Source organism: Triticum dicoccoides, chromosome 2A (genome assembly GCF_002162155.2).
Source record: "Triticum dicoccoides isolate Atlit2015 ecotype Zavitan chromosome 2A, WEW_v2.0, whole genome shotgun sequence".
Classification (NCBI taxonomy): Eukaryota; Viridiplantae; Streptophyta; class Magnoliopsida; order Poales; family Poaceae; genus Triticum; species Triticum dicoccoides.
Window position 1 is genome coordinate 187,669,397 of NC_041382.1, and position 13,845 is coordinate 187,683,241.

Consider the following 13,845-nt stretch of genomic DNA (forward strand, 5'->3'; position numbering starts at 1 on the left):
CGTCACCGAACTGAACGTGTGCAGATCGCGGAGGTGCCGTGCGTACTTGATCAGTTGGAACGCAAAGACGTTCGACTATATCAACCGCCTTACTTAACGCTTCCGCTTTCGGTCTACGAGGGTACGTGGACACACTCTTCCCGCTTGTTGTTATGCTTCTCCTAGATAGATCTTGCGTGATCGTAGGCAATTTTTTTGAAATACTACGTTCCTCAACAAGAGGGGGTTCATGCGAAATTTGATAATTTTCGTGCTCGATTTTTCTGGGATGATAGCGTTAAAAAACATAAGTACCACATGGTCAGATAGGTTGATCTATGTAGACCTGGAAAACCATAGAGGTCTAGGGATTTCCAACTCTAGACAGATGAACCTAGCCCTAGTTACTAAGTGGATTTGAAAAATCCCGCAAAACGACAACGAGTTGTGGGCTTTGTTCTTAAAGTTAAATACTTCCCGAACAGACTCCTTCTTTGCGTGCATTGTTGAGGCCACACAACTATGGAATGAGATCCAGAAATGTAAGGAGATATTTATTTTAGGAGCCAAATTCTCGATGGGGAATGAGAAGGAGGACACTAAATTTTAGCTGTCAAAATGGATTGCGGACAAACCCTATTCGCGATGTATTATCTCTGTTTGTAATCACCATGGAACCTCAGGCGCTATTTAGCGATGATTTTTCCTCTGGTTTGACCATCATCGTTTTTGCGATCTCTATTGACGGCGGAAGCTAATTCCTTGGACAATATGAGTTCTTTGATCGAACATGTATTGCTCAGCCCGAACCGAGACATGATCACCTCGGAGTTGGAGGTCTTAGGTGGCTTCTTGGTCAAGTTCACTTATGTCAAGCTGGTGCGAGGCCCCAAAGTTCGTTTTGCCAAACCTCCGTGGGCCACGCGTATGCCCCTTGAAGTTTGTATCTTCCTTTGACAAGTTGCCTTGGACCACCTCCCCTTGGCTCTGAACCTCAAAAACGTCATGGACCGGGCAACGACAACTGCGCTCTATGTGGGTCCTTGGAGGACATTAATCACATCCTTTTCCAACGCGTCCCTGCTAGATTATTATGGAGCTACGTCCCGGAATGTGTTTGGACAAACTTGGCACCCGAATTCAATGGTGCTAGTGCTTGTGCTCTTGCGTAACGTTCGTCGCGAACACCATCACTTAGCCTGGAGAACGTTTAGTGCTTTAGCCTGGACGCTATGAACTACCTGTAACAAACTTGCCACTAAAGGAACCATTCCTGCTCACCCTGCTAATTATATCTTCAAATATTGTTTTTATTTCAGCAAAGGTGCCCCTCTAAGGAAGAGGAAGGACTGTGAGGCGGCGACGACCATCCTTAACAAGATCAAACACCTTCATGCTGTTTCACAGGAGCTCTTGAGCTTGTTGTAGTTATTTCATTTCTATTTTAACGATCCTTTTGAGTCGCAAGTTGTATTCATTGCTTTTATTCGGTTATGTACAACTGTAACTCTGTGCTACTCTGGCCGATGTTGGCTTTATTAATTTAAAACTGGATGTTTCTTGTGTCAGTTTTCTAAAAAAATAACAATGATGCGACGCAAAACAATAATTCAGACGTTAATTTTTCTAAAAAAATAGATGTTAATAATCGAGGATATACTAACATCCTAAAAACCGAGGATAAGCATGACTCAGACATGCACGTTTCAAAAATCATCACGAAAACGAGAAAGGTTGACTAGGCAGGCGGCTGGTGCGCGTGTATGTTCGTGTCATCTTCATGGTTCCTTTTTCATTTCCATATTTGTGGACCATATCAAAATGGCAGCGCCATTCCAACTGACGTGGTTTACACTGGTCGGTGCTATTGTAAGTGAATGCAACAAATAATAAATAATTATTCCTTTCTTGGTTTGTAATCGTGGTCTGTCGTGCCGTGATTAGGCCAGCAGACCCTCACAGCACCGTCATTACCACACCGCACACAAAAATATAATCTCGTGAACAAAAACAATTTTTTTTTCCAACAGAAAAAAACTACTCAGAGAGAGAGAGAGAGAGAGAGAGAGAGAGAGAGAGAGAGGGCACGCGAGCGAGGAAGGTCAAGCCGGGAGGAGACGCACAGATCCCTCCCTCTCCTCTGCACATCTCTCCTCCCCCCCTCCCCCACGACGCGGCAAAAACAGGGAGGAGAGAGGGCGAGAGAGGGAGCCCGAGCCCGAATCCCTGCGATCCCCCCCTCCCGGTCGGAGGATCCGGCGATCAGCCATGAACGAGAAGGCCTCCGTCTCCAAGGAGCTCAACGCCAGGCACAAGAAGGTCCGTCCCGTCGCCACTGTTTCCCCCTCCCCCTCTCGGCACCACCATCATTAGGTCGGCGCCGCACGCTGCTGCTTCGAATGGACCGGGAATCAAAACAGAGCCGACGGGACGCGCAGCTCCTCTTTTCGGGCGGGATTCGGGATCCGCGACGGCGTGGATCTGCGATTGGTTTTGCGGTTCCTGACAAGGAGCAGATCCGAGCTTTGCTTCGCCGCGTTCCGATGGCCGGGAAATCAATCGAGGAGCCGGACGCGGTAGCTGACTTTGCGTTTGGCAGCTCCGTCAGACGGCCTCGTCGAAGCCGGTTGAGATATGGGAATCGCCATTCGGTGGTTTGGTTGTAAATTTGATCGCTCTATTACGGATTTCAGTCTCCTGGGTGGGATTACAGAGAACGCGCAATGCTTGCTCATGTGCTGCTTCATAGTATCTGCTGCTCATACCTTGGGGCACAAAACTTGAGTAATACCCTCCCATTCGATAGAGTAGGAGCACTCTATTATGTATGTCTGCGGTGTAGTAGCACTCTAGTATGTCTACGGTGCCGAATAAGGGCGAGCATGACGTAGATTCCAATCAAATACCACTTCAATTTTGTGCCTCCTATATTTGTGTAGCGTATATCGTGGATCAGAAGGGTTATAACATCGTGTAAGTAATCTCACCATCTATCTTTGATGTCACATGAGCCAAAAGGAAGCGACACCATGTGTGCTTGTTATGTTGCAATCACAATCTTCTGTTACGCGTGTTACTCATGTTTGTCGCGTAGCGTTTATGACCCATTGTCATTCTTCGTCTACATTTATTTCCAGATATTGGAAGGCCTTCTGCGGTTGCCGGAGAACAGAGAATGTGCAGACTGCAAGTCAAAGTGAGTGGTCCCATGCAATTGGTTGTTTTTAACGTATCTATTGATGGATCAGACAAAAATTATGTTACCGATAGATTTGACATCGCCTATTTTGGTAGGCAGCTGTTTGATTCATGAATTGGACATTTCAGTGGTCTGTTCCATTTGCTGATCTGTGTTATGTTATACAGTTAATGCTATGGTAGTTATTTTATGCCTTACCTTGTGTTTCAAGATTTAATATTTTAACTTTGGCCTTTATTATGCACGCGGGAATAGATTTATCGCGTGGATGTATCATTAGTGCTTGTATCTAGACATGTAACAACTGCAATCTGTGGAGAAAGATGTAGAAATGACATTGTTCAGTTATAGTTGCCTTTTAGGCTAGTCTTTTCCCTCTATCTCCGTTCACATGTGCAGATGCTTTGAGTTCCATTTCTATGCATTCATTGTGTATCAACACTCATGCTCACAATTCTTGTTCTACTCAACAATTGCTAACACTTTGCCCATGCTGCAGGGGTCCTCGATGGGCAAGTGTCAATCTTGGGATCTTCGTATGCATGCAGTGTTCTGGAATTCATAGAAGCCTTGGGGTACACATATCAAAGGTCAGTGACTAATCATTTGCATCCTTTTTCCGACTCCACTCTCACCGGAAAAGCTTTGTCCTTCATTGAGTTGTTCCGACAAAGCTTAGTAGAAGCCACAATGGTGATGCCTGGCTTGAGGTGAAGAACTTTCAGGACAATCTGGGCATGCTAAGGGTTCTTTATCAAACGTTTTAAACTCATTGCCTGCTAATAGGTAAATGGAGTTGATGTAAACGTATCATAATACAACCCAATAAAGTGGTCATCATGTGCTACAACTCGGTTTCAGTGGATTAGCTTAGCCCCCTCATACCACATTTTGTAGGACACTCTTTTTTCTTTGATTTTGAGCATTAATATGCTTATGTTTCTTTAGGTTATTATTTCCTTTACTTTGGTCTTGTGGCATTTCAGTACAATTTTGTTGAGCAGAAACCAAAAGTTTACTTACCAGGAGAGAATTCAATTCTTTACTTCATATGTTTCCTTCCTATCATCTTGTCTACTGTATTATGTACATTTAAGAGATTAGGCAGCATTAATTTTTTTTCATTCTTACAAAACATTTCTTCCTGATGCAGGTAAGGTCTGCTACTCTGGATACATGGTTGCCAGAGCAAGTTGCATTTATTCAATGTATGGATTACTTTCTCCTGGAGTTTCTAAATGCAAATTTTTGTTAACAAAACTATGATTTCACTTGACACGATAATTGTATTCATGTTCTTGCAGCAATGGGAAATGAAAAGGCAAATGGCTATTGGGAAGCAGAGCTGCCCCCTAATTATGACAGGGTTGGGATAGAGAACTTCATCCGTGCAAAGTATGATTATTCCTGCTCTTTCTATCTAGTGTAACGTGTTCTCTGTACTTTTCAAATAATGTAAGTAACATCATATCTGAAATATAGATACGAGGACAAGAGGTGGATACCGAGGAATGGAACATCAAAACTGCCCTCTAGTGCTCGAGATGAGAAGAGCTCTGAATCTCAGGCCAGTCATGCTAACAGGGGTGGGCACGCTCAAAAACCTTCATTTGAGCAACATCGTGTTTCACCAGCTGCTACGAAAAGAACTGTTCCAGTGGCTTCTAGGATGCACACGCAGGTAACTCTTTTGTACTACCACAAGCTTTTAGTATGCAACTATTAATTTGTTGGCACCTGGCCTTGATGGCCCTTGTATTTTTTTTCTAATGATGAAATGTTAACAATTCATGTTGCAAAATTCTTGTTACTATGCATGTTTAAAAAATCAGGGTTATTATCTGTTGCAAGTTTCTTAACTAATATCAACCGTCTAAATATGTAATCTTAAATGAAGAAAGACCTGTAAGCTCTTATATAGGGTTTGTTATATGCATTTGATCACATCTACTTTAAGTAATCTCGGGGTCTCTGCTTAGTTTTTTTTATTCACTGTATCCTATTGAACAAAATTTTCTTCTGCTGATAACCTTGATTTTCGATCTGGAATATAGGCATCACCTCAGCCAAAAGCAGAACTACCAGTTCCCAAGGTTGCTTCGCCTCCTCAGCCAGCAAAATCTCCTGCTAAAGTTGATGTGACACCCCCAAAAGTTCATCAGCCATCGGTTGCACCCCCTCCTAAAGTTGACTATGCCATTGACCTCTTTAACATGTTATCGATGGACGGAACAACTGAGAAAGAACCAGTGTCATCTTCCAATGATGATAATGCTTGGGATGGCTTCCAGTGTAAGCTCTTACGAGTAATATTTTGAATGAGAAACTATTCTCTTGTCATGAGCACTGCATCATGTTTATTTTGTACACTTAGTGGAGATACCATGTTTTTGGATCGCCATGTCAATTTGTTTTGCATTCCTCATGGATATTAAAATTATTCAGCTGCAGAACCAGCACCTAACTCCGAGAAAAAGGATACTGCTAAGCCAGTAGAAAGTAAGGCCCAGTCTACATCGGGAATCGAAGACTTATTTAAAGACTCGCCAGCTGTGGCAGCGTCTTCAGCTCCAGTTGCTTCCAAATCAAACCCACAGACAGATATCATGAGTCTGTTTGAGAAGGTCAGCACAAGCACTCCTCGCACTACTTATATATTTATTTGAAATGGCTCTGACCACAAGAGCACATGTAGGCTCTACCTAAAGAAATACTTGTTTTTTCTGCAGTCGAATATGGTATCACCATTTGCTATCCATCAGCAGCAGCTTGCTTTTATGACCCAGCAACAAGCTTTACTGATGGCTGCTCTTAAATCTGGAAATGCACCCCAAATGGTTCCTGGGAATGCACCCCAAATGGTTCCCGGGAATGCTAGTGTGCTAAATGCTAATGGTTCTAATGCCCCTAATGGAAGCTTGCCTTCCCATAGCTGGCCAAATCTAGGTTATCAGAACCCTGCATCTATTCCAGCAGCAGCACCACAAAATGGTGTCGCCAAGGTGATGACTTGTGGATAATGTTTAGATACGTGCACTCGAAGGTTAGTTATATTGATTGTTTCATCTCTCTCTCTCTGGTCTACTGTTCGGCAGGCTGGGAACAACAATCAGGACTTCTTTTCTGGTAACTTCGGTTTTGGTTCGCCGGGGTAAGTTTTGTTATCTTCATAGGTTTGTTGCTACTTAAGCAATACTCCCTCCGTCCCAAAATAAGTGTCTCAACTTTGTACTAGCTTTAGTATAAAATTGTGCTAAAGTTAAGACACTTATTTTGAGACGGAGGGAGTACTAGATATGGAAACAGATTTTACATTTTGTTTTCTGATGCCATCTGTGGGTTTGCAGCAAGCCAGCAAATGGGGCCACAACCGCAGGTGCTAACAAGAGCGCATCCACCCCTACCTCTTCTACCCTGCCCTCTCAATCAGGCAAAGAGTACGATTTTTCCTCATTAACGCAAGGAATGTTCTCGAAGCGATGAGTGGCTTGCAATACTTGGAAATGGATGAGGCCTCCATTGGGCGCAGATTTAGGGAGAAGTTGGGGGGAAGCTTGTACACTGTTTTACCGAGGCAGCTTTGCCAATTGTGGATACATAGTTACATCACCTTGTGGGCCAACAAGTGCGGATATGGCAGAAAACTGCTCATGTTGTTTCCTACAGCTGAATAGTCGCATTGTTACAGTGATGCCAAAGAACTTCAAACAGAGGATTCCCCTTTTCTCTTGTTCAGGGTGTAGTTGCAATACCATATGTCGATTACTTTGTATTGTACGCCAATAATTTTATTCCGTTGTGTTCCATATATGTGATTGTATTGTTGTGACTTGCCCTTTAAATGCACTGAACGCTTGTTTATTGGTATCCTTTGATGGGTTTGCCTAGTTATTGCACATCTAAGTGACTCAATCAAGCATAAAAGAGAAAAGGAAAAAAAAAACATGTACGCAATCTTTGCATAAGATCAATGACATAAGAAGTACTTCCTTTCAAGCTATGTTAGTTTGAAACGATCTTATATTGTGTTGTGGGATGGAGGGAGTAGGATATGTGGTAACATAGCTTGAAAAAACTTATATTGTGTTGTGGGATGGAGGGAGTAGGATATGTGGTAACATAGTTTGAAAAAACTTGTATTGTTGGGATGGAGGGAGTAGCATATGTGGTAACATAGCTTGAAAAATGATCTTATATTGTGGGATAGAGAAAGTAGTAGCATACTCCTTCTGTCCTTAAAAGTGTACTTACAATTTTGTTGGAAAGTCAACTTTTCATATATATTTGATCATATTTATACAATAATACACCAACATTTATGCCATCAAATTGAGGGCAGGCCTGGCGCAGTGGTGAGGTCCTCCCCACTTGTGCCAAGAGGTCCTGGGTTCGAACCAGCCTCTCTGCATTGCACTTTGCAGAGGTAAGACTAGGTTCCTATAATCCCTCCCCAGACCCCACCTTGTGTGGAAGCTTCTATTCGCTGGGTCTGTCCTTTATTTATGCCATCAAATTAGTAGGGTTTGATGGCGTGTCCGAGGTGTTGCCATGGTCTGATTCATTCAACGTTAATGGCATCACCTTTGGCGAGCCACCTTGAAGGTCTGCAAAGCTGCATATCAGCAATGGAGCCGCATCAAATAAGGGTGAGGAGATGATTCGTCATTTTTATTTTGGTGGCTACTAAGGTGGTGACAAAGGTAGTGTCAAGTTCAGAGGATTCTTCAGTCTTGATTGTATTTTTCCTTTTTGGCTGGTGCTCCTTTGTGCAAAGGCTAGCATTTTGCTATTTTTTCAGTTGTCACATCGATGTGTACGTGACGTGTAGTATGATCCTTATGACGTAAATGAGACATATTATCATGCAAAAAAAATAGTAGCATTAGATTCATAATAAAATATAGTTTCATCATATACCAATTTAGTTTCACAAACATTAATATATTTTTGCACAAACTCGATCGAACTTTGAGATAGTTTGACCCTCCAATAAAATTGAAAGTACACACGGAGGAAATATGTGAATACCACCGTGAAAATATATCAGCATTTACTACGTATTGATGTACCTTAAGAGAAGTAGCATATGTGAATACCCCCGTGAAAATATATCAGCATTTACTGCGTATTGAAATGTATTACATTTCAGCAATATTCATGGCATGCTTCATTTCTGCCAAAAATAATCAACTGTTGGTACACAAACAAATAGACCACTATACTTGTGATAGACCGATGGCATGAACTTTGATATCCACGATACATGATACAACTACAAAATTGCTGAAACATGTTGGACGTAACGATCCGCCAGATAGAGACATGTTGTACTGCAAACGTTGGGCACCAGAAGCGCTGCCCTGGCCAACCTCCCGTGTCCCAAAAGCAACACGCCAGCAAACCTGAAGCAATATTTCAAAAATCACACCGCCATTGTTGACCCGTTCCATGTACCAGTACTATTTCATTCCAAAATGGAGTTAACTTGCAACCTGGGAACTGGAGGGCATACCAGTCAAGGCGGCGACAGAGCTTTGATCCGCCAGGAGGAGGTTTCACTGGCGACAGGCTGATGTGCTCTCAGCATTTTCGTGTAATGCTCAAGGGTATGCGCATTCTCGTCCATCTTGTCAGTAGACATTGTACCCTCAGCCAACTTCACTGCGGCCATCTGCGATACCTCAAAATTATCTCCAGCCAGCTGCACCTGACGGGCGATATCTTCTTTCCCCAGCTGTGTTAGAACTACAAGTAGACTTCTAAGCTCTTTTTGCGCACCAGTGGCCAGAGACATCCCCTTGAGATGCTCCACTAGTGCCATCTCCTCCCCAGGACTGCAGAAACAGTGCTTCTAGTGAGTCGACAAGATAAACAGACAAACAAGCAGAAACAGTACAAAACAGAGATTTCAGTGCAATAATCTGATAACCGGAAAAAAAAACCAAGTCACCTACCTTCCAGCTTGTATCTTGCCAGCTTTCTTTTGACGCCTTGACCCTCGTGACTTGCTTGCGCTGCTAGATATGACAGAAGCACTCGATTCCTTTGTTGACCTGTCCACACAGCATTTGGAAATCACATTAAACAAGGAAGATGGAATTGAAACATTAAGCACAAGGACTTAGGAACTTAAAACGGCAGAATAACAAACCTAGTCGTGTATGCACTCATTTCGCTGAAGCTAGAGCTGACTTCTGAAATGTTGTCGTCTTCGACATCCATAAATCGGTCCTCTGACTGTAGTTTAGCTGCAAGAGATAATCTCCTCTGCCGCACAGCGACATAGCGTGCTAGATATTTACCCACCTTCAGCAATCCTTCCTGATACTCAGATATCAGCACTGCAGCACACTCCAGAGCTGCATCTTTAACAGTATCAACAAGATCCTGCCTGCTGTGCATATAAGCCACTCTAAGAGCCTCTTCCCATTCTCTTGCCATGATGTAGCAGCCTACACCTCTATCAACATCTGAACAATACTCCAGTGCGATTTTGGCGGCATCTCCTGGCTTACCGAGTGCTTGGAACTCATCACATAGCTCCTGTGCTAGTTGAAGAATTTCTTCCTTTGTGAAGTTCAGAAGGCCTGTAACAGTGAACACACCTCTCCAGTCCCCACAGGCATGATAAGCTTTCAAAGATTTCTGATATGATGAGCAACATTGATAAGTTATTGCAGCTTCTCCAAAGCATTTCTCTTCAAAAAGATGGTCGCCCCATGCCTCAAGAATTTGATGTCTTTTATCTGGGTCACTAAATAACTGGAGGCCCAGTGGGAACAGCTGAGGGTTAGAATTAAGGAGTTCCATGCAGTCCGCATGATACTCATTACCAGCAGACACAATGTTTCTGAGAGCACTCTCATATCTTGCAAGTTTCAAATCTATTGTGTACCTCATAATAGCAGGAGGTAGGCATTCAAGACCCTTAAGAAAAGGAAGGAACTCCTTTGGATCTTTTTGGGAATTTAAAGCAACTATAGCAGCAAGATTCAGATCATACAGTCCCAAAGCAGCATTAAAAACAGCTTCTGGTTCTGTTAACCAAAGCAAGTGCTTCAAAGACTCTTCAGCAGATGGGTAAAGCTTCCGTCGGCCATCATCAACCCCATGAAGTTCCAGTTCTCGAATGACTTTAATTCTATTCAATGCTTCTTCCAACAATGGAGGTCCGCTACGCGCCAAAGTGGTCAGTATGCACAGTTCTCTTGATGAGCTTTCTTCTATTTGTTCCTCGAGGGCTTTTCTGATTGCCATCAGTACAGATGTTACTTTGTTCTCTGACAAGGCGCCATGCAGATTTTCACTATCCATTGAGCTCGAGCACTGCTCAGGGAATGATATGTACGCCTCATACAATTTGCCGCTGACATTCTCATTCTTAATTGAGCAAACAAATTCAGTGATGTGGCTAAGGTTATTGACTTCTTTAACAAAATCTGCTGCTGACTTGATAAAAGCTTTCCATCCACAATAATCAACCAACATATTGAAATCTATTCGATGGCGTCTTACCATGTCCATTGCATCTTTGAAACGCCTCTGGACCAGTGCCTGAACAATTGCAACAAGGACCAGCTTTCTAGTGTACATACACTCTAAGTTACCACGGGTTGTTTGAATTATGACAGCCGCTTCATCACCATGGAGAACACCAATCAATTTTGATCCTTTTTCCCACACAGTGATATGCTCTTTGCTTGGCTTTGCTCGAGGATGTTTGTTAACATGGCTATCAATTGTCACTTGGCCGTTTTTTAGGAAAATCTCATTGACGTCCACAATGAACAAAAGATCCTGCTTAGTAGTCACAAGCAAATGGGTCACAACCTGCTCAGTAGCTCCATAAGAACTGGAATAGAATGTGAAGCTGCTGCAGTTGTTGCTCAATAACCTTTTGCCCATGTGCAGCTTACTGCTGTCATCAAGTCCAAGCAGAAGGGTTCGAACCACACCATTTTCATGGCATGGAACGGCAGTCATTGAAGGACATGATGTTGGAAAATCATAATCAGGACAAAGTTCACCGCTTTGTATCGGTGCAGTCATTCTCAACTCTGAACAGTATTTAACAATCTTTCCTCCACTTAACTGGATAAAGGCTGAACCTCCTTTTGCTGGGTTTCGGGAGACTCCAATAACAGGACCCTCCAGAGGCATTCTCTTTGATACTCTAGCTTGCCAACCAGATGAACTCACTGAACCTGGCAAACAGTCCTCAGAACATACAAGTTTAATCTCATTGACAAAGAACAGCGAATCATGTTTTTCTTCTAAGTTACCAGCTTCACTGGACCTCATAGGTGTTGAAGAACAGTAATCACTCCAGCGACAGATACCAATTAAGGTACGTGTATCTATCCACGTGAGGTGCATAGAGTTATTCAAACTGAAGTCACAATGGCAAGGGTCAACAGTTATCCCATTGCCTTCAAACTCTTCCCATTTATCTGCTGCCGGAAGTTCCACAACACATAAGCTGCCATTTGAAAGATAAGCAGTCAAATGGTTCTTTGAGTTCTTGGATACAAAACAAACCTCATTCACGGAACAAGGAAACGCAAGATAGAACAGAGACATAGGGGGTGGCATGAGGCCCAAATGGAGCGGAGTTATAAGGATACGGAGGCCATCAATAACTAATGCAACTGAAGTTTCACTGACAGCAGTAGTCCATGCAAACCTGTGTGCAATGACCTCACCTCCTAGTGTCCAACAAATGAGATGCAGCGGTTTTGTCGGGTCCCAAGAGAACTTCACCCCCTCTTTCTTTGTGTAGCGCAGTTCTTGTTTCAAATACCAGTGATTGTTGCTGCAGGACCATATTTTAATAACATCATACTGGCCACAAGAAACTAGAGCAGCTAGGAGTTCAGAGTTGCAGTTCCATTTTAATGCTTGGATGACAACCTCTGCTGGTTCTTCAATAGAAAAGTGGCTTCTTTCTAAGCCATTCTTCTCATAGAATACAATGAGAGGGCACTTTCCCTCTGTTTTCCTGTCATGGGCAGTGACAACCTTTGCTCCGCTCGGCATCCAGTCTAGTGATTGCCCCATAAAATTATTGGTGTCTGAAGAAGAATGAACCTTTCCAGATTCACGTTCCCAAATAGTAAGTTTTTTAGGGCTATCATCAAAGCCCCCAAGGGTAGCAAAATGTTTTCCATCACCCCTCCAAGAGACACAACTTTGGATCTGACCATCAGAACTATTGATCTCGCATGCAGAAGCACTCTGGGAACAATCATGTTAGAATGGAGAAGACATAACATCACTTTTTACATATATATTATAACATTCATCATAGCAACATGCAATGACTAGGCAGTAGATAATATATACTACACTCCTATCCATGGAGATCAACGGGAGATGTGTTCTAACAGTAATGAATTAAATGCAGTGTGTTTTAAGACTTGAAAAGGCACCGGGATCTGGTGCTAGAAAATCCTATTGCAATATGTTTCCCCAACTCACACCATTCTACCATGAGACCTACTTACTAAAACAAACACACTAAAAAATCACACCACATTGCTCTACAGGGTCCAATTCATGCATCCGTTATAATCACACTGAATACACCATATCTTTAGTTAGATCAGAAACACAAAACTTACTTGAGGGTCAATAGAAGTCTCAAACAGCACTTCCCAATCATGTGTCATGACGAGCAGTTGCCCCAATCCGGTTGTTACAGAGAGAAGGGCCCCATCAGGACTAGATGCAATGGTCTTGACACCACCCTCCAATCTTCCTACAACTTCGGTTGTTCTTTCCTCCACATTATACAATAAGAGACACCCGTCCGCTGAACCAAGGAGCAGAGACTCCTTCTCCATTAGATAATCCATGGCAACTATGAAATCTCCAGGCTCAAGAAGAACCTCCTCCACATCTGAATCTAGAGTGGTTTTACTCCATTGCAGAGGTTGCTGTGGAAAAGAAAGCATGGCAATCAATAAGACAGGAATACATGCTCTCAACATACAAACACATTTTCTATTGAAAGATCTTTTCATACATACTGATGAGTTTTTTTAAATGGAATATACTATGAACTAGTGTAGCATTACCATGGTTAATTGAATATGAACTCTGTTTGATGTGTAAATACTTTCCAAAATTTAAGCAGGAACCCGCAGTCGCAATAGAATGGAATGGAATCCATGAGTTGAGGATCCGTACCTGGGTGGAGGCGAGGAGATTAACGGAATAGAGGAAGTTGGCGGAGGAGACGAAGAAGGCACGGTGGCGCTCGGCGTCGATGGCGGATACGACGAGGGTCTCGCCGTCGAGATGGAGCTGGAGCTCCTGCACGACCCTGGTCACAAGCTTCAGGTTCTTCATATCGCCGCCTTTCCCCTTAAGTCGCTCGCGGCGGCGCCGAACGAGGACGGTGAGGACAAGGGACCTCCGGTCGCGGCAAAGGGCGTCGGCAAACGAGGGCGGCGATCTTGGTCGGGAGGGGGAGGTGGTACGGGGACACGAGCAAGAGAGGAGGGCGGGGTCGAGGGCGAGGGGGGGAGCTCGCCGGAGTGACGAGGCGCGGCGGACGGCGGGACGGAGGCGCGGGTGTCTAGGGTTTGGGGTTTTTGGCAAAAGAGTTCAGGGTGCGATAAGAGGAACTGGCCCGCTTTAATCAAGACTGTCCGTGCACAATCCAA

At 43.5% G+C, this 13,845-nt stretch overlaps 2 protein-coding genes across 2 annotated transcripts; one reads left to right on the forward strand and one right to left on the reverse strand.

Annotated features, from left to right (window-relative positions):
• The first annotated feature begins 2,065 nt into the window (after positions 1 to 2,065).
• Positions 2,066 to 7,039, forward strand: LOC119354129 (ADP-ribosylation factor GTPase-activating protein AGD5-like). Its single transcript, XM_037620831.1, has 11 exons — positions 2,066 to 2,298; positions 3,117 to 3,175; positions 3,678 to 3,768; positions 4,332 to 4,386; positions 4,483 to 4,573; positions 4,661 to 4,859; positions 5,233 to 5,470; positions 5,624 to 5,802; positions 5,908 to 6,180; positions 6,274 to 6,329; positions 6,526 to 7,039. Exons 1-11 carry the CDS (start codon positions 2,248 to 2,250, stop codon positions 6,659 to 6,661), a joined length of 1,428 nt encoding a protein of 475 aa, XP_037476728.1. The 5' UTR covers positions 2,066 to 2,247; the 3' UTR covers positions 6,662 to 7,039.
• A 1,224-nt stretch (positions 7,040 to 8,263) lies between these two features.
• LOC119354130 (elongator complex protein 1-like) lies at positions 8,264 to 13,775 on the reverse strand. The gene is made up of 6 exons (XM_037620832.1): positions 13,367 to 13,775; positions 12,799 to 13,113; positions 9,330 to 12,412; positions 9,133 to 9,231; positions 8,691 to 9,012; positions 8,264 to 8,580 (listed from the first exon to the last, which is right to left on the reverse strand). Exons 1-5 carry the CDS (start codon positions 13,526 to 13,528, stop codon positions 8,694 to 8,696), a joined length of 3,978 nt encoding a protein of 1,325 aa, XP_037476729.1. The 5' UTR covers positions 13,529 to 13,775; the 3' UTR covers positions 8,264 to 8,580; positions 8,691 to 8,693.
• Positions 13,776 to 13,845: the final 70 nt, after the last annotated feature.